General features: G+C 37.8%; 1 protein-coding gene across 2 annotated transcripts in view; it reads right to left on the bottom strand.

The window, feature by feature from the left end:
• LOC146500969 (inactive dipeptidyl peptidase 10-like) overlaps window positions 1–25,354 on the bottom strand; it is a 251,993-nt gene that overhangs the window by 51,443 nt on the left and 175,196 nt on the right. For both annotated transcript variants that reach the window (XM_085136350.1, XM_085136351.1), the window contains exons 4-5: window positions 12,178–12,272; window positions 9,200–9,274 (exon numbers count right to left, since the gene is read on the bottom strand). In XM_085136350.1, the coding sequence (XP_084992476.1) occupies window positions 9,200–9,274; window positions 12,178–12,272 (170 nt within the window). The remainder of the gene's footprint in view (window positions 1–9,199; window positions 9,275–12,177; window positions 12,273–25,354) is intronic.

The following is a 25,354-nucleotide window of genomic DNA, read 5'->3' as shown; positions in this document are numbered from 1 at the left end:
AGTTTGTCATGGATGTGTACCGTATGTTAATGTAGTACTGAGAACATTTTTATGCTACCCCGAGGTCTAAAAAAAATAATTCATTCCAGGTTCAAAAACAGGAACCAAATTTTAGAAACTACAGATATGCTTTCCATTTCCCCATAAAATATGACACATTAAAAAAAACTCAGTGCTCAGAAAACTGATTCTTGAAACTCATCCACACATAATACTCAGCAGAACACTAATTTTGTATTTGTTTGAGGCTAAAAACAGTACTCCAGAAATGCTTTATACACACGACTGATTGAACCAATCAGTTGTTAAAGATTTGTTTTTTCAAATGGATTAAAGGCTCAAAAAGATATACAGTATAAGCCACATTCAGGTATGTATTCATTTAGCATTTTTATTCTATGCATGCAACACCTTATCAGACCTTGGAGACCTGCTGCGGTCTCCAAGGTCTTTTACCTTCGTTTCATCTGCCTGACCTGCATACCTCTGAAATATCAGACCTGGTTTTAATAAAGAATGCAGCTGATTTGATGTGATAAAAACAAGTAAATGATGTGACAACACAAGTCACGGGCACAAATGGGGAAATCTGCTTTCTGTCTCCGTCTCTGTCTCCTCGTGACAGACCTACGCAGCTCAGGCTGCCTGAGGCCCAACAGCCCGACTAAGTCTGTTCGCCTTTTAGTCCACGTGATTCTCTGACTCCATCAGCTGAGCCTGAGCCTTCATCTTAAGTAGGAATGTAGCTATAGTAAGTACTGTAATTTTAAACATATAATGTGGATTTGACTCTGCAGCAAAAAGATAAATCTATATAGACAAATAAAACCTCTTTTTATTGCCTATATCTTTGCTTAGGATAGGTAAAAAAGAAAAACACACAATGTTGCAGCTGTGACTGAGGTCACATACTGTTATTTCTATATATATATATGTTGTTAAAATACTTCAAAAGCAAAATGCAATCCAAAGCAAATGATTGGAATGGATTGGGGTGGGGACAGTGGGGTGAGGGTGAATTTGACTGACACATTTCTACCAAGATGCAAAATTGGCCAAGAAACGTGATGAATGTTTTATTTCATTCAATGCACCAGAGATGAACCCATTAGAGAAGCAATTTACTTCTCCTGGAAAAACCGCTTTTATTGCCCTTCATCACAAAGGTGTCATGTTGAGTTTGGGGTTTTTTTCTCAATAGATGAGACGCACAAACAGTGTATCATAAATCTATACAGCAGGAACTATGTCCACTTCAGTTCTCTCACTTTTTGCACAAAAGGTAAGACTTTTCCTCCATGTACATGGTGGGCCATTTATATGGATACACCGTAGTAAAATGGGAATGGTTGGTGATATTAAAGTCCTGTTTGTGGCACATTAGTATATGTGAGGGGGCAAACTCCTCAAGATGGGTGGTGACCATGGTGGCCATTTAGAAGTCGGCCAGCTTGGATACAACTTTTGTTTTTTCAATAGGAAGAGGGCCATGTGACACATCAAACTTATTGGTAATGTCACAAGAAAAACAATGGTGTGCTTGGTTTCAACGTAACTTTATTCTTTCATGAGTTATTTACAAGTTTCTCTTTGTTCACAGCCATTGACATGTCGAAGAGGTTAGCACGTGAGGAGCGGATCGAAACTGTGTTGATATCTGGTGAACGCAGTAACCGAGTCATTGCAGCAGATTTCAATGCAAGACACCCTACGAGACCACCCATCTCTCATGCTACAGTTAGCAAACTGCTTGCTAAGTTTCGTGTAACGGGTTCAGTGTTGGATTTGCCAAAATGTGGACGCAAGAAAACTGTCACTAATGAATAAACATCAGTAGCTGTCCTTGCTTCATTCAGCAAGAGCCCACAGCGTAGCACTCGCCGCATGTTGCAGTGGCGAGCCGAACATCCCTTCGGCGGATATTAGCTACTCACAAATGGCACCCTTACAAACTCCAGCTACTGCAGCATCTCAACGAGGATGACCCAGATCGGCGCACAGAATTTGTAGAATGGGCAAAACAAAAATTGGAACAGGACCCTCAGTTCACTCAGAAGATTTTGTTCAGTGATGAGGCAAACTTTTATGTGAATGGTGAAGTTAACAAACAAAACCATCGCTATTGGTCTGACACTAACCCACATTGGATGGATCCCTCCAAGACTTTTGGAACAACAAAAGTGATGGTTTGGTGTGGTATATGGGGTACAACGATAGTGGGTCCATTCTTCATCAATGGAAACCTCAAGGCTACTGGATATTTGAAATTGCTACATGATGATGTTTCCCTCTTTATGCACTGAAGCTGGCAGGTTCCCTGAGTTTTTCCAGCAAGATGGTGCACCACCACATTATGGGTGCCAGGTCCGAGCATTCCTAGAGAGCCAGTTGAATGGCCCCCAAGGTCTCCTGATCTGACCCCCTTAGACTTTTATCTTTGGGGTCATCTGAAGGCAATTGTCTATGGTGTGAAGATACAAGATGTGCAGCACCTGAAACTACAGATACTGGATGCCTGTGCTGGCATTTCTCCTGCAGTGTTGCTATCAGTGTGTGAATAAAGAAAGAATAAGAATAAAGTTACGTTGAAACCAAGCACACCATTGTTGTTCTTGTGACATTATCAATAAGTTTGATGTGTCACATGGCCCTCTTCCTATTGAAAAAACAAAAGTTGTATCCAAGCTGGCCGACTTCTAAATGGCCACCATGGTCACCACCCATCTTGAGGAGTTTGCCCCCTCACATATACTAATGTGCCACAAACAGGACTTTAATATCACCAACCATTCCCATTTTATTACGGTGTATCCATATAAATGGCCCACCCTGTAGAATGAAATACAGTTGTGAAAACCTAAGTACACCTCATAACTTGAAGTAGTCATTTTCTGTATGACTTGATAAGTTTCTCATCATTGTGGAACAGTTTTGGTCCACTCTTCCAGAACACTGCTTCAGTTTATTGATGTTTGCAGGCATTCATTTATGCACAGCACTCTCACAGTCCCACTACAGCATTTCAAGGAGCTGTTGATTGATTCTTGATTCTTTTCTTTTTCAGCCATTCTGTGGTAGATTTGCTGCTGTGGGATCTTTGTCGTCTGCATGGCCGAGTTTAGGCCAAGCTTTAGCTGTCAAACAAATGACCTCACATGTGACTTTGGCACACAGAGCAGGAACAGTGGCTTCAACACAAGCACAAATCATCACCCCTCCATCATCATGCTGACCATTATGATTTGGTATTGCATTTTATTCTTAATGCACAATCTGACCTTGAGGTGAATTTGCCCACCAGCAAACTGCCAAAACATCTGCTTTTATCGAGATGCTCACATTCTCTAATTATCAATTAGCTAAATGCTTTTGATTAGCAGCACCTGGCTTCTACATAATTTCTTCCAGTTCCAGTGGAATAAGCATGAGTTGACAGAGTCTTCTTAGTTTTGTAGGTAAATCCCAATGCAGATGACAATTACAATTAGGAATGCAATGCAGCAGCATGCAACTAAAACATCACTTTATAAAGACTACTGCAACAGACATTCAGGAATTATATCAGTCTTAGGTTTTGTTTTTCTTTTATTTTTGTGAATGTTTCTTAGGTGTAGAAGAAAAGTGCTTTGAGTGCTCAAGTACCAAAGACTTACATAAGAACCTGTCCATTTCATATTTTTATTTACTGTAATAAAATGTGTATATGTACCTAACATTTTCATGAGGATAATGTAACTAATTTAATGCTACAGGTGTCTCCTTTAATTGAAGGTATTAAAACGGTGTTTTTCATGTTTATATGACAAGGCAAATAGATGAAGGAAAAGCACTCGAAAGTTAAGTCATGACAGTGACATTTTATTAGTTATTTCCAAGACTTTTCTTTGCTTGTTCGAATGGAGACAGTCCAAATTTAATGTTGTTTTTCATAATGTGCACAATAGATAAGCTAGAACATATTACAATTTTGGTAAAATAAATAAATAAATAAAAGTTTTTCAGTATTTTGCATTAATTAATAAAAGCTCTCAATAACTAAAACAAAAACAAAAAAGATTATAAAACAAGTTCTGCAGACAAGAAACAGTCAGTCTGCTGAAAATGAAAGTGGAAAACTATTCATCTAATTATTTATTTGTAATAAATAAATAAATACTTTCATTAAAAAGCAATGTTTCTTATTCCTTCCCACTGTAATTTGAAGTGATTTCTTTCACTGAATTCTTGTTTTCTTGAGTTTGATGTTAGCTGCGTGTTCTGTTATAAGGAAGTTTGTTGCATGCATCCTGCTTATGTTATTAATTATTCATCAGCACTTCAAAAGGATAAATGCACAGCACAACATTTTCCATTATTTATGGGTCACCAGATCAAGTCTCTTTAGCTCTTTAAAACTTGAGGCAGTCACGTTGAGTATCAAAGGAAATAAACAAAGTCAGTTTGTGTAGGAAAGATTTTGATTTACAGCCTCTGAAGATTACATCCTAAAAGGAAGGACTGTATTAACCTGTTTTATTATTGGTATACCCAAAGCTGTGACTGTAAGATGTTCCCTTGCTGTTTGATTTAGCTGCATAGTTTAATTTCAAAGTGTGCTAGAGGTGCAGGACAGTGTACATAAACGCTGGTGTTTTTACACAATACCGCTGCTACTGTCTATTAGTTTAAAAAAAAGTCTACTGTTTGTCAGCTACTGCTGCAAAGGGATTTAACAAGGCACACAGGAAGTCATTTTAAATTAACAGCAATTTTATATGCTTCCTTTTTTTAGATTAGAAATGGACCAACAGTGCAATTTCTATTAGATTCTTGTGTCAGTATAACCTTGTGCTAAATATAAGCTGGGCTTCCGGCCACTCGGTGTACTGTATTGTTCCAAATTGTAAGTCTAACCCTTCATTCAAAATATGCAAATCAGCTCTGATTAATCTCCTTGTCACTAATCCTCACAGTTGATCCCTTCCAGAGTGGAGGGTCCAATTTGCATATCTCATTTTGCATCTACTCTTTTCTGATGGAAAGCCGGTAATTATGGTTCAAGCTTGCCCTGCTGCTCTATTAGTGAATAAACGTGATCTGCCAGTCTCAGCATGAGTCACAAAGGAATTTTAATCACCCCCTGACCCTGGCCCTCGTCAAAATTTATTAAGCCCATGAGGACTGAAGCTTAGATGTTTATTCAACTATGTATTTCAGCATGGCTTTTAAACCCCAAAACACGTTGCGCCAAAAATTGGTCCACCCCAAGGATCGGGTCCCCCGACACAAACAGAGTAACATAGTGTACGCTGTTAAGTGCCAGGAGGATTGCCAGGATTTATACATCGGGAAAACCAAAAAACCTCTGGCGAAGCGGATGGCACAACACAGAAGAGCTACCTCGTCAGGCCAGGACTCTGCAGTCTATTTACACCTACAGGTTAGTGGACACTCTTTCAAGGATGAGGATGTACACATCCTGGACAGGGAAGAACGCTGGTTTGAGCGCCGAGTCAAGGAGGCCATTTACGTGAAAAGGGAAAGACCATCTCTGAATCGAGGAGGGGGCCTAAGGGTACATCTTTCGCCATCTTACAATACTGTGATTGCAGCCGTTCCCCAACTCTCTATGAATGGTACTCATGGCCATTGATCAGTGGTTGTTGATCAGTGGGTTTTGGTCAGTGGTTGTTGAACAATGGTCATGAGAATTTGCATAATTATGATTAAGGAACTGAACTCACAGCCCATTGTTCCTTCAGTGGGTTTCAGTCATTATGCAAATGTACTGTTTATAAGATTGGGGAAACCTGCAGTCAGCTGAGACTGAAGAAGTCACTTGGATGAGTGACGAAACGTTTCTCCCAGAAAACGCTACGTCCAGATGAACAGAATCAACTTTTGGAGATTTATTTTCCTGGATGATTGAGAATGCATCAAGACGATATTTCAGCATGGGTTTGTCTTTCAACACCTGGTGATGCTCTTTTATTTCCTTTTCTTTTTGGTTGCAATCATTTAAAATAAAGCATTTGAATGACAAGACAAATTGTAAGTTAGTCTGCTTGATTTTTAACCTCTGTCAAAGTGGTTAAAAATTTCTTCTCATAACATTAAAACCTGTATAAAAAGCAGGGGACACATACTTCATGTTTTCAATCTACTCTTGTGTAAATGTACTTTTCGCAGGTAATTCAGATCACATTCAGATCACACATTTCCATATTTGGAGGCAGGGTGGGTTGCCATGACGTAATCCACTCAATTTAGCTGCGACTCCCAAGTTTGAGATAATTTTTTGGGGCTTGTGATGTGGTGCCAAACCTTTTCTTGCCTTTGGTCAAAATTGGTCAAAATTGAGTTGAAAACTATTTAGTTAGGTTTTCTATATCAAAAGTACTTAGTTAAGGCTAAGGAAAATCATGGTTTGGGTTCAAATACAACCTTTTACAATGCATCCTTTAATATAGCAGTAATGTTTAAAAAATAATATAATACTAAGTAATGGCTCTAGACTATTAGCTTATTTACCCTAAATGGGGGTGCAATGTAATACATGCATAAGTCCCTTTAACCCTGTGAGCTCAAAGTTATCATCAGTGTCAACTCTAACCCTACCATGATTTGACGACCAGTAAAAACTTCATCTTTAAAAAATTATTTTTTTCATGAATGGCATTTTTCTTTTCTTTGCATATATATTCTCTGCATATTCTGGTAGAGTTAGGGTTGGGGTCAGCATGGGCAGTAAATAATTATTTAATGTGTGTGAAGGTGGAAACAGGGTATAGCATGCAATTTAAACGGTAAAATGGTAAATGGCCTGTATTTATATAGCGCTTTACTAGTCCCTACGGACCCCAAAGCGCTTTACATATCCAGTCATCCACCCATTCACACACACATTCACACACTGGTGATGGCAAGCTACATTGTCATAATTTAAGCATGTGCTCCTAAAATCACAAGATAAGAAAATACCATGTAGTCGCTCTTGTGACAAGGTAAACAGCTATTGATGCAGTGATTATTGTATCTTAAAATGACTGGTTGCTTGCTTTCAAATAATGTATAATTTAAATTACAATTGAAAATACAGCAGTACATGTTTTTCCTTTTCTCAGTGCACAATCAAGCCAGGAAGTGTTTGTTGATTTAGAGCACAACAACCACTCCAAATGGAAGTTCTGATTGAACTTCCTTTTAAATTACTTCCCTTTCTTCTTGGGTTAAATTAAACTACTGCCAGTTCACTGTTGATTTACATTATAGTTTTCCTTCAGATTATCTTTCCACAGTTTATGTGCTGTAAAAGTATAACATAATGACAAAAACACAATAGCAATAACAAAGTTCAGATGATTAGCTTTCTTTACTCATTCTGATTTTATTTCACCGAACATACGTTTCTGCTCTTTTTTGAGTTCTAATTTCACTTTTATCACTTATTCTTCCCACGCTACCGAAAACCTCACATTCACCTTTTTTTCTGTCAGAGTTTCCCGAGGCAATACATCGCTGGTTGTTGATTTTTAATATCATTATATTTCTGTCACTGTGCATTTTAGACCTTCTGTAACTTTGCACAAATCCTCCTCCATGTTCTGGAAGATGTCACATGAAGTTTCTGTTGATAATCTTTTGGCTTTAGTCCTGAACCACAAGCATCTAGAATTTGAGGAACCTGTCCTATCTCATTAGGTTAATTTCTTTCCTGATACTTTACTGATTAAATATGTTAAGATTCAGAATTTCCTTTACAACAAAACCCTATTTTTCTCTCTCTGTTTAACCCTGTATGACAACCTCAATCAGGAGTTCTTTTCTTAAGTATTTTTATTCATTTTTAGGCATGAAAAGATGAATAAAAATACTTAAGAATCAAATCCTTATTGTGGTTGTCATAATTCATGCATGACAGGGTTAAATAACAATAATTACAATGAAACACGTCATACATCTATAGTAACATTAAACGACCAGTGGGTGGCAGCGTATGGAGTGACACATCAGTGTCCAATGTAGTGGTTTATGTGCAAGAATACCATCAACACTGACACGAATACAAGAAAACAGCCTTTGAATAGCTGTCCACTGTAATGACCACTATGCATGAAAGGGTTAAAATATGTCTGACTTCTCTCGAATACATGGGCATAAATGTCTGCATAATCCATATTGTTTGTGGATTGCAGTAACATTGTATTTATACGTGTGTGTATAATCTAACTCCCCAAAATAAGTTCCTATACAACTGAACTACATTCTCAATTATATTTCTAAGAAAGTACTAGGGAGGAGGTACACCCTAGACATCTGGACATACTGCCGGTCACAAGGCAACAAAAAGATATATTATAAAATTTATTTCCCATGAAATGCAAGTGAGAATGTAGTTTATAGCATTATTCATAGGTAGAGAGTGATCTTGTGTGTGTGGGAGCCACACAGATTTATGGCCTATAACTGGCCCCACACAGGCTTTCATGAGCCAGATTATGGCCCACCATGGTTTATGTGGTTAACTTGTGACTATGTTATGGGTCACATGGGGCCTAGAATGAAAACAAATAAATAAATAAATGAAAATACAAGATGTGGGCCTGACCAGGGATAAATAATAACAATAAAATCTTGGCAGGCATCTTACTTTTTTCCCCAATAAGATAAAAAAAAACCACATTTTCGGTGATCTGCTCAAAAGTCATTTCCTTTTTAAATGGATCACAGCCTGCTTTGCACTCACTAAACCATGTACCAACATTCCAACTATATCTGAAGCACATGGTTGGCTTGCTGGGGTAATTATAACCTGCCCGTCTACTCAGTCCAGTCAGAAACACAATGAGAAAATACGAAATTGTATTTATTTCAGTTTCACTGTGACTTCAAGTAAATTATTTGACTCCTTTTTCCCAGCAGCAGTGACCACATTGTTCCATGCTGAGCATGTTGTGCACTGAAAGAGTCGCTGTCTGTTTACAAAGCAAAAACTCAATAAGCGCAGAGTCCTATAGGCACAGTTTAAGTCAACATAAAAAAATGGTATGAAACCAACAGCCCAAACTTATCTATTTACATTCCATCCATCTGAGAAGGCAGCCACTCTCTGCATTCCATTGCATATTCTATACACACCATATGCAGATATAACAGTCTCAGTATGACAGAGATGTAAAAATAAGAAAAAATGATGATTGTACAGATCTAACAAACTTACCGGTTTCACATCATATGCGAAGAGCACATATTTCAGGTCAGGGGAGACTGCATACTTCGCCACGTTGAAGTTAATCTGATGAAAATAATAAAGAAGAAGAAATATGTTACAATACGGCAAAAAAGATCAACTCTAAAATACAGTACCAACGAAAAAGTTTCAGTACACCTACTCAACCAATGAATCTCGATGAGTTTACATTAGGTCAGTTGAGTGTGAAGATCAGGGGATCTGATGCAATCACCTGTCAGCTATCATTAGTCTGCAGGTATGTTCAGTGTTGGAGAGTAACAGAATACATGTACCGGCATTACGTCTTTAAAATACAAAACATGAGTAACTGTATTCTGTTACAGTTACCGCTTAAATAGGTGACAATTAGAATACAGTGATTTTGTAGAAATAAATGGATTACACAGTGGTCTTTTCCTGTTTCTAATTTTGGTAATTCCATGAATTCCCAGAAACCCAAGCAAAACACACAATAAGAGCCTCCAATGTAAGTGTCCTGTTACATCAGAACTGCACATGATTATTTGCAGCTAGCAGGTTGTTAATGCTATCCATCAAGTCTACCAGTCTGCTGTCTATGAACTAACCTCAGCTAACACCAGCTAAAGATGTTAGCTCGGTGGCAAGTAGCCTTCAATAATAGCAATAAATTACACAGCAATAGTACAGGGTGGGCCATTTCTATAGATACACCATAATAAAATGGGAATGGTTGGTGATATTAAAGTCCTGTTTGTGGCACATTAGTATATGTGAGGGGGCAAACTCCTCAAGATGGGTGGTGACCATGGTGGCCATTTAGAAGTCGGCCATCTTGGATACAACTTTTGTTTTTATAATAGGAAGAGGGCCATGTGACACATCAAACTTATTAGTAATGTGACAAGAAAAACAATGGTGTGCTTGGTTTCAACGTAACTTTATTCTTTCACGACTAATGCCACTGCGACATGCGGTGAGCGCTACGCTGTGGGCTCTTGCTGAATGAAGCTAGGACAGCCATTGATGTTTCTTCATTAATGACAGTTTTCGTGCATCCACATTTTGGCAAATCCAACACTGAACCAGTTTCACAAAACTTAGCAAGCAGTTTTCTAACTGTAGCATGGGAGATGGGTGGTCTCGTAGGGTGTCTTGCATTGAAATCTGCTGCAATGACTCGGTTACTGCGTTCACCAGATATCAACACAATTTTGATCCGCTCCTCACGTGTTAACCTCTTTGACATGTCAATGGCTGTGAACAAAGAGAAACTTGTAAATAACTCATGAAAGAATAAAGTTACATTGAAACCAAGCACACCATTGTTTTTCTTGTGACATTACCAATAAGTTTGATGTGTCACATGGCCCTCTTCCTATTGAAAAAACAAAAGCTGTATCCAAGATGGCCAACTTCTAAATGGCCACCATGGTCACCACCCATCTTGAGGAGTTTGCCCCCTCACATATACTAATGTGCCACAAACAGGACTTTAATATCACCAATCATTCCCATTTTATTACGGTGTTTCCATATAAATGGCCCACCCTGTAGATTCATGTAGTTGTAAAAAGCATGACAATATATCAAGTAATCCAAAGTATTCAGAATATGTTACTCACATTAAGTAACTTAAAATAATACGTTACAAAATACATTTTGGGCCATGCACTCTGTCATCTGTAGTGGAATACATTTAAAAATAACCTTCACAACACTGGGTATGTTTTGGCTCAACAAATGAAGATCACTTTAAGTACAAACAAAATATGATGTCTGAATGATGCTGTTGTGGTCATGCTAGATAAGTGTTGACTTAAATATTCAAAGATGCCTACAGCAACCCCCACACCCACCCCGACACACACATCACAGGTCCTTCTTCATGGCGAGAACCATCTAATAACAAAGTCACTGCCCCTGGAAACCAAACTCTGGACTCCAAAGTCAAAATCACTCATGTAGAGATCTGTGGGCCTTTATTCTTCATTCTTTTTACTTTTTAACATGCTTTTATTTTTTTCTAACCATTCTACCCAAAATGCCAGAAAGTGAAACTACAGAGCACAGTCTAAAACGAGCAACACCACTGTGGAACCTAAATATGTAGAGGGTAGGAAAAAAATCAAATGAATGGAAATTCTCTAAATGAAAAACATTTAAGACCAATCCAAAGAGGATTTAAACTTTCACCAGAGACAAAATTTTACCAAGGGCTGTTAGGGGCTGATCATATCTGTATAACTCTTTTTGAACTACCTTATGTTTCACCCTCAGTTTCTACCTCAATTAGCTTACATAGTTTTCTTTTTGCAAAGTTATCATTTTAAATGAAAAAGCATTCTTCTGCCTAGTAAATTAAACATTACACTGACTCTCTACACCAACCTGTGGTACAAATCGGTATTACATGAAAATACAGCATGATCTCTATTTAGCAGAATACATAGATATTTTGGACATGCAGTAAAGTCAAATTTGATGATTTTATTTACATTTAGTTTGAAATTATTTTTAAGGTCACAAATACAAAATGCAAAATATGTACCTTTAAGTATTTTTATCAATTGGAGATAAGTTATCTAAATGTCAGGGGCCGGACCCCGCCTCCAAACACACCCATTCTGGGTCTTATCTATATATGACTCCTCCAGTTCTACAAGCTGTTCGTTCTTGTTTTCGTGCCCCACCCTCCCTCCTTGTTTTGTTTTTTCAATTCTTTCACTTCTCATTAGTACATGGGGACCTGCCAGGCCCAGTCCCCATCGGGGCCTTCCCCAAACCGCAGCTTTTTTCTTGATTAAGCTATTTATCTTTATCTACTAAAAATGCTACCAAACCTTAAATGAGGACATGGACCCAGCTAGTGAATTAGTATTTGAGACAGTTTTGGCTTTTTAATTTCCTATAGACACGCCAGAATAGTGTGCCCAAACTTTTAAATGGCAGTCACCAACCAGTAAACAAGACTAATAGTTACTTACAAATGTGCCGTTTGTCAGGACGATCTCTGTTTCATTTGTGAGGATGTTGAACTTGATGACATGGCCGTCACTGTTCCTGTAGATGACTTCAGAGTCTGTGTGAACAAACAGGGAGAACAAAGAAAAAAAAACACCTGCATGAATTCTGAAAGCTGTCATAAAAATGTAGAGTAAAACTTTAAACTGAAAGAACAAAGCAAAGCAGCCATTGTGGATTTGTTTAGAGTTGTCAAGATGCCATTAAAAACAACATCTTTTCAGCTTCACTGTTCCCTCAAATTAAAAAACAGTAAAAACGCCGCAGACAGCCAAAAGGGGCCGAGTTTGAGCAACGGTGATGTAATGTGATTAACCGCGAGCATAAAAAGTGAGATTTAACTGCCAGACAAACACAAAGGGAAATGCCCAGATTTTTCATCTCGCAGGTAGCGCGGCATGCTGTGTATTGATGGAAGCAGCATTGTGCGACGCTGCCAGGAAAACATCTTTTTGTACAGAGCAGAATTGGATGGATGTGACTGCATTGTTTGGTTTGTATTAAAGCTTAACACTGAGAAACACAGCCCACCATAAATGTCAAGGAATGTATGCATCCACATTTATAGTATTCATACAAGCAGAGTGAATCCACATTATACTAACAATCCTAATGCTCAGTGTAGTGAAAGAAAAATAAATCTGATGGGGATAAGCAAAATTTTCCTCATTTGTGTTATTGATAGTGAAATTATCCATGTAAAGAGCAGATTTCCATCATCACGTACAGCAGCTTCCAAATTAACAGGCACAGGGAGAAAATGCACCAGCAATTAAGTATACTTTTCTTTTTGTTTCACCTGTTCAAATTATGCATCCGGTTTTCAAATGTACTTGTTTGAATGCAGCTCCTGTACGATTCTAGCTGCAAATAAAGGCCCCAAACAGTGAGGCTGAAGCAGTGACAAAATGTGTGTTTGACGAGTCGAACAAAAGGACAAATGAATCTCTGGTGTAACAAACAGTGAGGTGAGCAATGCCATAAAAACAGCGGGTGGTAGAGATGTGACAAAGAGTATTGAAAGAAGAAAAAAAAACCTACTGTGGACCAGTATAGTTAGCTCTCAGAAACAGCAACAAAGTTAACCTTGAAATTTTTATCTTCTCTGGGAATTCACCCTCAGATTTTTCTTTGGCTAGCTCTGCTGGATAGCTATCAATCCAAAGTGAAATATCTGAACATTTAATGGACACTTGGAACAAACATTTATTGTTCCCAGATAATTAATCCTTTTTTGGCTTTTCATTATGTGCCATTGTCAGGTGAAAACAATTTGTCCCAAACCTTGGCTTCTGACTAAAATCTGTTTTATATATATCCCGCTTATATATATCTCCAGCATTTTGCCCCAAACGCATCTATCAAAGTGTCGCAGCAGGCTAGAGCTGCAGTCTGTGTGTCATTTGTCTAACTGTTTATAAGGTATGTCTCTCTTTTTGCTTCATTTGTATTTAGGAGAAGATCATCCAAAGACATGTTAGAAGACACGTTATCAGAAGGTAAATATTAATTTTGCTTGATTCACGTGCTGAGATCTTGCAGTATAGGAAAGTTTATCCATGGATTTGCTGTGTTTTAAAAATAAAATTCTGTTATATATTTTTGCCTGTTGTTTTTAATACTCAAGTTTATGATGCCATTTTCATATTTGCTATTGATATTTATCTATAAAAATTACTATTACGATTAAGTTTGTTTTGATTAGACCTTATGAAACTACTTTATTCTTTTAACTTTTATTTATTTAATAATTTAAATTATTCTTTATTTTGTTTATTTGAGATCTATTTTTAGTTTATTGAAATATTTGTTTATTCTATTTGATGGAATTTTTCGGCTTTATTAAGTTATTTGATTTTTATTCGTTTATTATCTTTTTTATTTTATTTTTGTTTGCCGGAGGGTTTTTTTTTTTCCTGTTTTGCTCCCATGTTTTAGGATAAATAATAGATCTTTAGTTACCTTAATATTAAATGATTGCCTTAGTATATCATAACCGTTTTCTAAAGTTATCACTGGGTGGATTATGCAAAACAAACAATGAACAAAAAATGTAAAACATATGTGAACTGCAGAACAAGTAAGAGGAGGTTGTGATGGATAGAGAGTAAGAAAGGGAATAAATATATGGACTTGCTTTGTATTAAAGCAGATGATGATTGATTCACCTAAACATAACTATAACATAATTTAATAACACTCGAACTCTAAAGACAACGGTTGTGAATTAATATATTTCCTTATATATATATATATATATATATATATATATATATATATATATATATATATATATATATACACTTGCAAAAACTAAAAATGTATTGTTGATAAGCTTGATTAAATACGTTTTAAAGATAGTCTGAGGATTATAAATAAAGTAATAGTAATGGCTTTTCTCAGATGACGTTAACCTGCTAATAAGTAAGTAATAATGTTATCATTTCATCACAGTCACATATAACCACGACTAAAGTGCATCTGACTTCAGCTGAGGGTTCAGTATATAAATCTATGGTGGAAGTAGCACAAAAAAATAAGCATGACCGAAGAATATTTCACAATTGATAGCCACAATACCCAAACTCACTTTTATATTATCTTCTTTTAATGTAAAACTTGTTCAGTAGATTTTTATCAGTAGAGGAGCTCATACATCATGGCATGAACTGGAGATGAGTTTGTGGTAGTTTACTGTACAACAGAATTTTTCAATGCAAAATACAAACAGACATTTATCTCCGCAGCAACAGCACCTCTTGAATCAGGATCTTCAGGGTACTCAAAAACTATTCAAAATATTGAGCTATGTGAGCGAGTGCGCTGAGAAAGAACAGGGCCAAGATTCCTGCCAGGGAAGTAACATCTTCGGAACAATCAGATACACAAATAAAGGTTGACAATCTTTAAAGTTAAGTATGCAAGAAAAGAGTCACAGAGGTGAACGGCGCTTTAGCTGCAAATTTGAGGAAACGGCAAGAAATGTCAGGTGATAATGTTTTTATAACTGTCAAACCCCTTCAACTGCAATATTTAATATTGGTTGGGCTATACAAATAAAAGTGCGTTGAATGAACTGCATAAAAATGACTGGACGTTATTGGATGGAAGCTGTGACTGATGAATGATGATGAATGAGCCTGTGGTTGAATGAGCTAATGTGAGCTAAAATTTCACTATGCTGCCTGAACAAGCACAATTCTCCATTCAGGTTTCCATAACAGGTTTTTGGCCCTTTTCAGATGTTCTTTCCAGTAATCTGACAGCAATTTAACACAGTTGCGCAATGTCAGAATAGTCCACCTTTTCATTTGTTGATAAATGTCACAACAGCAATCTCACCAAGTCACACTTGTAACCCTAAAACCTTTGAAACGGAATACATCTGATTGAAGACGGCGAAATTGACCGATCGGCACACAAAAGATTTTGGTATATTGGTCATGCTGTTCAGTCTCATGTGCTTAGTATCAACTACAGCACACACTGTGGCTCTTTCCAGAACAGCTTCTGTATGTCTGAATAAAGTTAAAAGAACATTACAATGAATATTTCTTAATAACACAAAACAGCCTCATACCTTAGATGGCATTTGCAGAAAGCGTGTCTTTTCAGATCCAGATGACCCTGTGATGTATTCACCAGCCATAGTTGTTTTTACATATACAGTAGAGTATGGTATTACCTGAAGCAGGCTCATTTCAGTGCAGAGCCACATCAGCTACTGCAATAGTCCTGCTCTTACTTATTTAAATAGGGTATTTCATTTGGCTATAATAGTTTCACATCTACAAAATACCTTGCAATCCACCTCAACATCAGTGTTTCAAGATACTACCTGACACAGCTGTTATGCAGTCAGTCTGCCTTGCTACAGGTAAAGTAGATACATTGTGGGTTTAGTCTTCATTAGTAATATTCTCCTCTTTATACAGATTGGCATTTTCCTAGAAGCTGGTGCAAAAATGAAGCCTGAGCTGCATCTCTATACACTGCTGAGTTAACCCATTTTGCCATAATGCTGAAAAAAAAAGATATTGTTCGCTCTTAAATTTCCATGTAAAACTGACTCTAAACATGCAGGGTGTATCATTTACAGAAAATGTACTGTGCTTTGTTTATCTTCATGTCAGTGACAACAACAAAGTTACAACAGCTGTGAACACTGTGCCAAAACTCTGGCTCCAATTTGTAGGTCCCGAGTGCCACCACTCATTCTTTACCCTGTTGTTTATAGATGAGTATATTTTTGATCTTAAAACTTGTGACGTTGTGTTACATTGTTAGACTCACACAAAACGTACATGTATTCAGTGGCGGTCCTATGCCTGATTGCCGCCCTGGGCGAACACTCCCCCCCCCCCCCCCCCCCACACACACACACACACAAACACATAAAACATATTGAGGATTGTACATTAACATAAAACTGTTGTCGGAACAATACTGAATTTCACCAGAGAAACATACACACACACATGAAGAGAGAGAGAGTATGCATAGTATGCAAACAGCTACCAAACAGCCATCATAATTTGTCATACAATGAGAACTATTTTTAACATTTCTTCTTGGAGCAATGGTAACCCACATTATTTCCTTAGGGATTAATAAAGTGTTCTGATTCTGATTGGTTCAGGGTGACCTGCCATTATCCAATCACACATCTGCTTACCTGTATCTTTTGCTCGTTTCTCCTCCTCTTCTTTTCTCTTTTTTTCTAAACTGAGCACCTGATGGCTTTGAACTTTTCTTGTCTATCTTCTATTGGTTTTAATTTTGCACTCCAGTATGAACACAAATCCCCCAACCCGAGGATCACCACAACATAACCTACACCTTAGTTCACAGATTCGCTTTGTCTAGGATTTATTTCTGGGATTTCGCACAACCCAGGATTCAAAACATGAATACATAATGGGCTTGGATTTACAACATTATGAATGAAATGTGCTCTATTTGGAAGCAGCCCCCCCTCCCCTTTCGACGGCTTGTGTGTGAGACTTTAAATTATCAAACTGTAAATTATAAATTTTAAATTGTTATTGATCCCTTTACCGAGTCCTAAAGTGTATATTTATTTTCTTACTCTTCTTATATGTATTGTTTGTTTACTTGCACTGCTGTAACTGGAGCCTCGTCGTCTCGTATCTCTATATACTGGACTGTATGTAGCGGAGATGACAGTAAAGTTTACTTTGACTTCAGCAGCGAGCGGGCGCACCCACCGAGGGCTCTCGCGCTCACTTTTCGCATATAGAATTTCGAATAAACATCGGTGCAAATTATAAGTCTGTATCATAATGTCTGGTGTTTTCGTGTTTGTTGGTTGTAGGTTGTTTTGTTTTATTTTGCGAGTTGGTTATTAGATGCTGCTTCACCCAGCCAGAGAATTCCCCGCCGCCCCGCCCTCTCCTCCCTGTACCGCAATCAGGAGGCGCACCTCGCAAACGGAGGGCGCCCTTACTCCCAGCAAATGGGCGATAGAAAACCGATCGGTGCCTATGCCATTCCCAATATGCGCTGGCATGACGTCGGGGCTGCATGAGTACGAGCATTTTATTATTTATTTATTTATTTTTTATTTTTTATTTTTTTGCCGATGCCCGTGATTTCTTAAGCTTCCTGGTAATGATGGTGGACCTGATTTGCCTTTACACTTATATCTCACTATAATAAATGGTTAGAATCGGTCATACGGATCCCTCAACCAGATTCGTAATATTAAAGTGTAAATATGTTCTTGGTTCCTTTCAAAAAATATAAATTATTATTGATTTTTTTCTTCATGTGATTACATTTTGGTTAGCTTTAGGGACAAAACTACTTTCTGTGGTTTCGTTTCTGCTTTGCCGGCTCACTGACAGTGTAATTATGTGAGAGCAAACAATGCGTGGATCAGGGTAAGGGTCACGTCTGGGTCCCAGAGGTTATTCATTACCATTGGTATTGTAACAGCTGTACTTCACATGTAGTAGCCGTCTTTACTGGTTAATCCCAAACATTCCAGATGTTGTGTTTCAGTCAGTGGTGTACTGACTGCTTTTCACTTTTCTGATACAGTCTTAGCAAACAAATGAAGAAACACAAAATACTTTAAGATTGGTCTGCTTTACTCTTGTGAGTGAGTGAGCGACAAGGTGATTAAAAATACTTAATTTTTGAAACATTAATAATAATAATAATCATATATTTGACTCCCCCACATCACAGATGTAAACTGTGGAAAAGAGCTTATTGGGAATTTCCCTAAGATACTTGTTCAAGAGTTCAAAGTTTGCTGTTCTCTGTGACCAGGATGATATTTAATCAATTATGTGTTTAGGATGAAGGTGCTTTTCTGTTTCTCAAAAATTGATCTTCAATATAATTGTCTTCACACTTTTGGTCTATGTGATCCTGCTTTGGAAATAACTGATCGGGTTTCCAAAGAAGTGCTTTGTGTTCAGTACACTTGTCTCGTAGAAATATATTAAATATAGGTTCCAAACCCAGTTTCTTACTATCAAAAGCAAGATCGGTTGAATAGTCCTTTTGTCTTTGACTGCACAGCTTTTCTTGACCTTGATTGAAAACATCAGGAAAGATGTGAAGGATAATTCATAAGAATTATGAAGACAGACTAGAAGTGGCCAAAGAATCAGTAACAGTAATTATATCTATAAACACTTTAATACACATGTGTCAAACTCAAGGCCACATCCGGCCCGGCGTACATTTATATCCGGCCCGCGAGATCATTTTATATAGATTTATTATTATTGTTATCCATGGCCCGGCGATATGATGCGCTAATAACATACAAACTACATATCCCATAATGCAGCGCTGCAGCCTCCTTGCCGAAAGCTAGGCTACCTGGGAACATCAATCAAGTCAAACTTCTGTTACCTAGCCCCTCACAATGGCAAAGAGAAATGTTGATTCTGAAAACAGAGCCTTTCAGCACAAAGCGAAATGCAGGGCAGAAACTACAGAAAGTAGAAGAGCTAAAGAAGAATCTGACATTTCAGCAGACGTTTGTCATCAGAGCAAAATCACAAAGTGAAGCTGTTGTGAAAGCAAGTTTTATTGTAGCAGAGGAGATCAGCCAAATCAGCCCGGCTATTTACTGAGGGAGAGTTTCTGAAGAGCTGCATGATGAAGGTGTGCGTCTTGTGTCCAGACAAAACGCAGATTTTGGCAAATGCGAGCCTGAGGAGAAATACGATTGCTGATCGGGTTGGTGAGATGGCCACTGATTTAAGAACACAGTTGTGTGAAAGAAGCAAAAACTTCATTGCATACTCTCTTGCTGTGGATGAAAGTACAGACATGCTGGACATTGCACAGCTGACCATCTGAATCCGTGGAGTGTAAATATTGGACATTAAATCGATGAACGGGACGACAGGAAAAGACATTTATGAAAACGTATTTTAAAGTGTAACTGACATAAAACTGCCCTGGGACAACAGATGGAGCGCTGGTGTTGTGCAGGATGTAGGATCTAGTAAAGATGCAGGAGGAGAACTGTACGGTGAGTTATCAGCATATCACTGCATCACACACCAGTCCTAAAATGGAGCATGTAATGATCACCGTAACGGAGACCGTAAATTTTTATCTGGCAGACATTGTTCTTATGATTTTCCCACAAAAAATGACACTTTTGAAATGTAGTACCAAAAAAGATCTTAAGCACTTTGCCACATGTATTCGTATTTTTTATGCAGGTCGTAAAAAGGTTGACAGCCCAGTGAAAAATATAATTTCATTACCAAGGTGGAATTAAATTAAATGACTATATAAAGAAAAGCTGCTCACCCGTGTCAACCCTTCCTGCTGAAGAACTCATCCACTTTAACTCATCTCTGAATAAAAATTAATTATTTTCTTAAAAACTGGCAATGCAGCAGTACCCAAAATAAGGTCCAAAACAAAATGAGTTACAATTCAGCTTTCACTCTATCAAATTTAATTATATTTATTTATAGAACACATTTTTCAACCCATTATTAGAGATTATATCTCTCGGCTGGCCTGGGAACGCCTTGGTGTTCCCCCGGATGAGCTGGAGGAGGTGGCTGGGGAGAGGGAGGTCTGGGCCTCTTTGCTTAGGCTGCTGCCCCCGCGACCCGGCCCCGGATAAAGCGGATGAAGATGGATGGATGGATTTTTCAACCGGTGTTACAGGTGCTTCACACAGGAAACAACTTCAAAACAAACGTATTTAACTACAGCGAGGATCCTTTTAAAGTTTAAAAGTTACTGAAAGTCAAAAAATTATATGTTATTATATGAGTTGGTTAAACAACACTACACACTACAATTTATCTAATCAGTTGTGTTGATCGTTGTTTGCATGAACTTAGTTGATGCATTGTTTGAAATGTTTCTTTTCATAAAAGATGTCCAGGAAGTAATAAAGTAACACTGAAGCACTGTTCCTTCATATTTATAGAATTAGACCAGCTCTTATTATGAATCACTTCAGTCATTTAGGAATCTTCCTAAATATAATTTACTATTTGACTGCAACTTCAACAAGCAATGGGAATGGATCACAGCTGTGTTAAAATTTAAAAAAAAGTGAACTTGTTTTAATGATAGTGTCAAGTCAATTAAACTTCTTGGATATTGATGTGGTCAGTTAAGTAGGAGATGGGGTTGTTAATCAGTTTCGGATGCTTTGGTGTTAATGAAATTAACAACAGGTGATTTAAGGGCCAGCAATGACACAACCCCCACAACAGGTTTTGCAAGTAGAGGCCTCTGACACATTTTCTGACCATTATAACTAGTTTTGCATATGGATTGGGTCACTACTGATAGCATGAGGCAATACCAGGACCCCACAGAGGTTGCACAGGAAGTCCCACTCCTCCAGGAGAGCACATAAATAAGTGGAGGAGATTTCAACAGACAGGCAGTTACTCTAGGAGAGCCAGACAAGGCCATAGGAAGCCCTTAACCCATCAGCAGGACCGGCATACTATCTGCTGCCAGAGCCCTACAAAATGATCTCCAGCAGGCCACTGGTATGAAAGTCTGACCCAAAAAAAATCAGAAACAAACTTGATGGGTAAGGGTGAACTGAGGAACCTGGAACCTGGACCGTGGAACCAGATTGGTATTTGCCATAAAATACCAGAACTGGCAGGTTCTCACAGATGACGGGAGGCTCACCCTGAGCAAATGTGACAGATTAAAAAGGTCTGGAAAAGCCATGAAGAATGTTATGCTGCCTGTAACATCATTCAGTATGACTGTTTTAGTTTGGGGTCAGGGATGGTCTGGGCGGCATATCCATTAGGATATCCCATTAGATATCGAGAAGAAATTCTTGGACCCACTGTCAGACCCTATACTGGTGCAGTGGGGCCTGCATTCCTCCTGGGGCACAACAATGCCCGGCCTCATCCTGGAGGATGATGGAATCGCTACCGCTGACTGTCATACTCTCATTCCTAACACATTACCCAGTCCATATCAAATCCATCTCATTTTCTTCTGAATGTGCAAGAATACCAAGGAAAGCTAACCATTTTTACCCAAGAATAATTTTGCCAGGAATCTGCTTCAGTTAAATTACTCACTCAGATGCTACATGTCACAACTTCTGTTCTGATGTGTTTCCAAATCCTCAGACATTCTGATTACGACCAGGTTTATGTAACAACGTCATGGTTTATGTGTGGGATATAATTTTGCTTGCTTTCATATTTTTGGAACTCACTTTAACATAGCACACATTCTTGCAAAAATTTTGCTATATATAATGGGAGGGGGGATAACAGCCTTAAAATCTTACAGCTATATTATGGATCACAGATTACTAAAATTGGTTCAATTAGCCTACCTGGAGGAAACAGATCGATGACATGAAAAACTACTGCAGCAAAACTACAATCCCTCCAAAAATACTGACATCATTTCTTTTAGAATTATCAACCTAATTGCCATTTAATGTTCAGCAGTGTAAAATCTCAAATCAGCACCTACCTACGGGAGTGAAATTAATATTTAGAGCTGATAAAAAGGAACTCATTCAAGTGATCTTTAAAACATTACTGTAGGTCTCTGCACTGCTCTGTACTTGTCTCCTTAAATAATGTAATGTTCTTATCTGAAAAAGTACAAGCTAAGATTCTAATGTATAAGTAATGTCCTACGTCTGTAACCCGATGAATAATAAATGACCTCAACTTTTTCTACCAGGCTTATGTAGACTTAAGTAATGGTCACTGTACCCAGCACATGTTACACATGCAGCTGCAGTATCTGAGTTATTTCAAGAGTAGATAGGAATTCTCCTGAATAGGGCTTAATTTAAGACCTTAGCTTTGTATCTTATATCTTTAAGTGGATTTCTTTGACGCGAGTCCTATCACAAGGTGTCTTTTTTTGCCAGCAACTGTGGTTCAGTCAAAAAGAGTGGACACTTAAAAAGTGTGGATTTTTTTATTCACCTTTTTTGGTGAAAGCATTTATAGGCCATAATAAATGACCTCAGCGGTTTGTGCCCTTTTAAAAATCCATGATAATAGTTGTATTGTTGGACAAAGGGTAAGCTGTGAGTGCATAGTCACTTTACAGTATGTGCAGCTTATGAGTGGAGGCAATGGGCCTCATGGGAACACCAGCTGTATCAACTTTGTATCTAACAGCTGTGATTAATTTTACACATTTATGCACACTCAATGTATCAAGATTAACTTTCTAAGTAGTCATATTATGTGCTTGGAAATGGGCGAATATGCTCATGATGGCCTCTTATGATCAGTAGAAGTGATCAATCTCAATATTCGCATAGGGGATTTAGACTAAGTGAATGCATTAAAGTGATTCAATAAAGATTGTAAATGATAAACACGGCACTCACAGTGGAATAAGTGAAGTAAAATTTTATAAAAAATAAATAAATAAAATAAAACTGAAAAGAAACATCGAGAATTTGTGAGGGCACAAAAGACAATATGTAAAACAAAAAACATATGTAAAAGGCAGAGGAAACATCATAAAAACGTGACAGATTGTGCATACTCTGTAAATATCTATCTGCTGCTGTGCATAATCTTAGTTAATGGGAATAGTGCACTGCATAATATCAAACAATCAATTAATAACCACATATAACCAGAGATGGGCAGTAAAAAGTACTGAGTTACATGTAACATGTTACTGTAATCTGATCACTGTTTTCATGTAACTAGTAAAGTAAGGGATTACTACTGCAAAAAAGGTCATTTTTTTACTGTTAATTTCCCGTAAGCATGCTGTGTTACTGCGTTACTAAACTGTGATTTTGTCTGTGATTGTCTCATGACAATGACATACGAGTGTGCGACGTCCGTGGCAGTGTGTATATCAACAATCATATCGAGTGCGGGGGAGAGTTATAGATGGCAGACAGTTGGTGTTGTAACCCCACCGCCTCTGTTCAAAGATGGTCGCTCACAGTGGACATAAATGGCTTGAAAGAGGAGTAAAAGAAGCCGTTTATGTCCACTGTGAGCGACCGTCTTTGAACAGAGGCGGTGGGTTACAACACCAACTGTCTGCCATCTATAATCCAGTTTTGAGATCCCTTCCCAGGCGCCTTAACACCCACTCACATCCTGCGCCATCTGACCTCATGAAATCACATGATAGGGTGGGGCTAGGTTTTGCAATGAGCTCACCCGAAACCTTGGCTGATTGTGACCTACACCCATTTTCACACCTTGGCTCATGTGATTAGGTAGAGGATCATTAGGGGGTCCATTGTCCCTCTTGGTGGGTAACTTCTACAGAGCTTAAATGTGGGACTGGGATTCTGAAACATGCAGAAAATAGGTTTTAATATTAAACAAATTTCTTCAATTCAAAGACTGTTGCATATAATTTAATTGTTGCTTGATTCATACAGTTAAAAGATTAACACTAATAAAACAAGTTTTAAAAAAATACTTTTTCATTCAACTACATTTTATATGATGGATTATGCAGAAAAAACAGAATTGGGCTGAAAGGTCTATTGCTTTATTATTTTTAGTATTCAGGTTGTGTATCATGTTAAAGTAATCAGTAATTAGTAACTAATTACTATTTTCAAGTAACTTGACCAACATTGCATATACCCAGAAAACAACAACACACAAAAAAGAACACTGTTATAATTAAAATAAATTCAGGGTAACTGTTATCACATTTTTACCTGAAGAGTAAACAAAACAGATTGGTTTAAATAGAAGCACCACGTCATGATACCACAGCATCATCTTGGGAAAACACAGCAGATGGGCTGTGTCACCTTCAATAGTCAATAGAACAGACATAGCCTGGTATTAACTTATGACTAAGGAAAAGGAAATGCAATATTTAGTGTAATCAAACTACTGCTGCTTTATACTTTCCTATTCAGATAGTTATACAGTCCTTATCCATAACAACACTCCAGCAGCATTTGTTTTCCTGTTGAGTGAGTTTCACACACATACAATGCACATATTAAGCGACCATATTTATACAATAGGGTGCCATGCTAAACTACAAGCTAACAATAGGGCCAGATTTTTGTACTGCACCACATCCACCTTCACTGTCAGCTCCACTTGTGTCTGAAAGAGAACAGTGAAAACTCTCCTTTCACTGATAATCTTTCACACATCAGCCACATGTGGACAGACCACAGTTCTAAAAAAGATGCTTTTCTTTAACAACTCTTTTTGTATCTAGCTCAAAGGAGAAATGTCACCAAACCCAGCTGGGCTTCATATCCACTAACAAATATCTGACATATTTTTGACACAAATATTGCATTCCTCAGTGTTCCTGGAGAACACCAAAAGGGGAGAAACAAATACAATGTGTCCCTTAAAATCCTGCCACTTTAGTGACAACCCCTAAAATACTAATAATCCCTCAAAATTCTCTCCCAGGTGAGTATTCATTGCCATTCAGTGAACAGCCATAGAAAAAGACTGCTTGAAGAAATAAGCAAGACTTGGGTAATGATATCTCCCCCTTCCAGTGTTTGTGTTTAGTGAGCCACAAGACTTATTGTAATTTTCCTTTGAAAGCAGCAGATTTATTTGGGTTTTTAACTGTCCAGCTCCAGAGTCTGCTGCCCACATAACTGCCATAACTGTCAGGAATTAAAAGATTAATACTGCCAGG

The sequence above is a fragment of the Neolamprologus multifasciatus genome, chromosome 16, assembly GCF_963576455.1.
Source record: "Neolamprologus multifasciatus chromosome 16, fNeoMul1.2, whole genome shotgun sequence".
Taxonomy (NCBI): domain Eukaryota; kingdom Metazoa; phylum Chordata; class Actinopteri; order Cichliformes; family Cichlidae; genus Neolamprologus; species Neolamprologus multifasciatus.
This window is presented reverse-complemented; position numbering and strand designations above follow the sequence as displayed.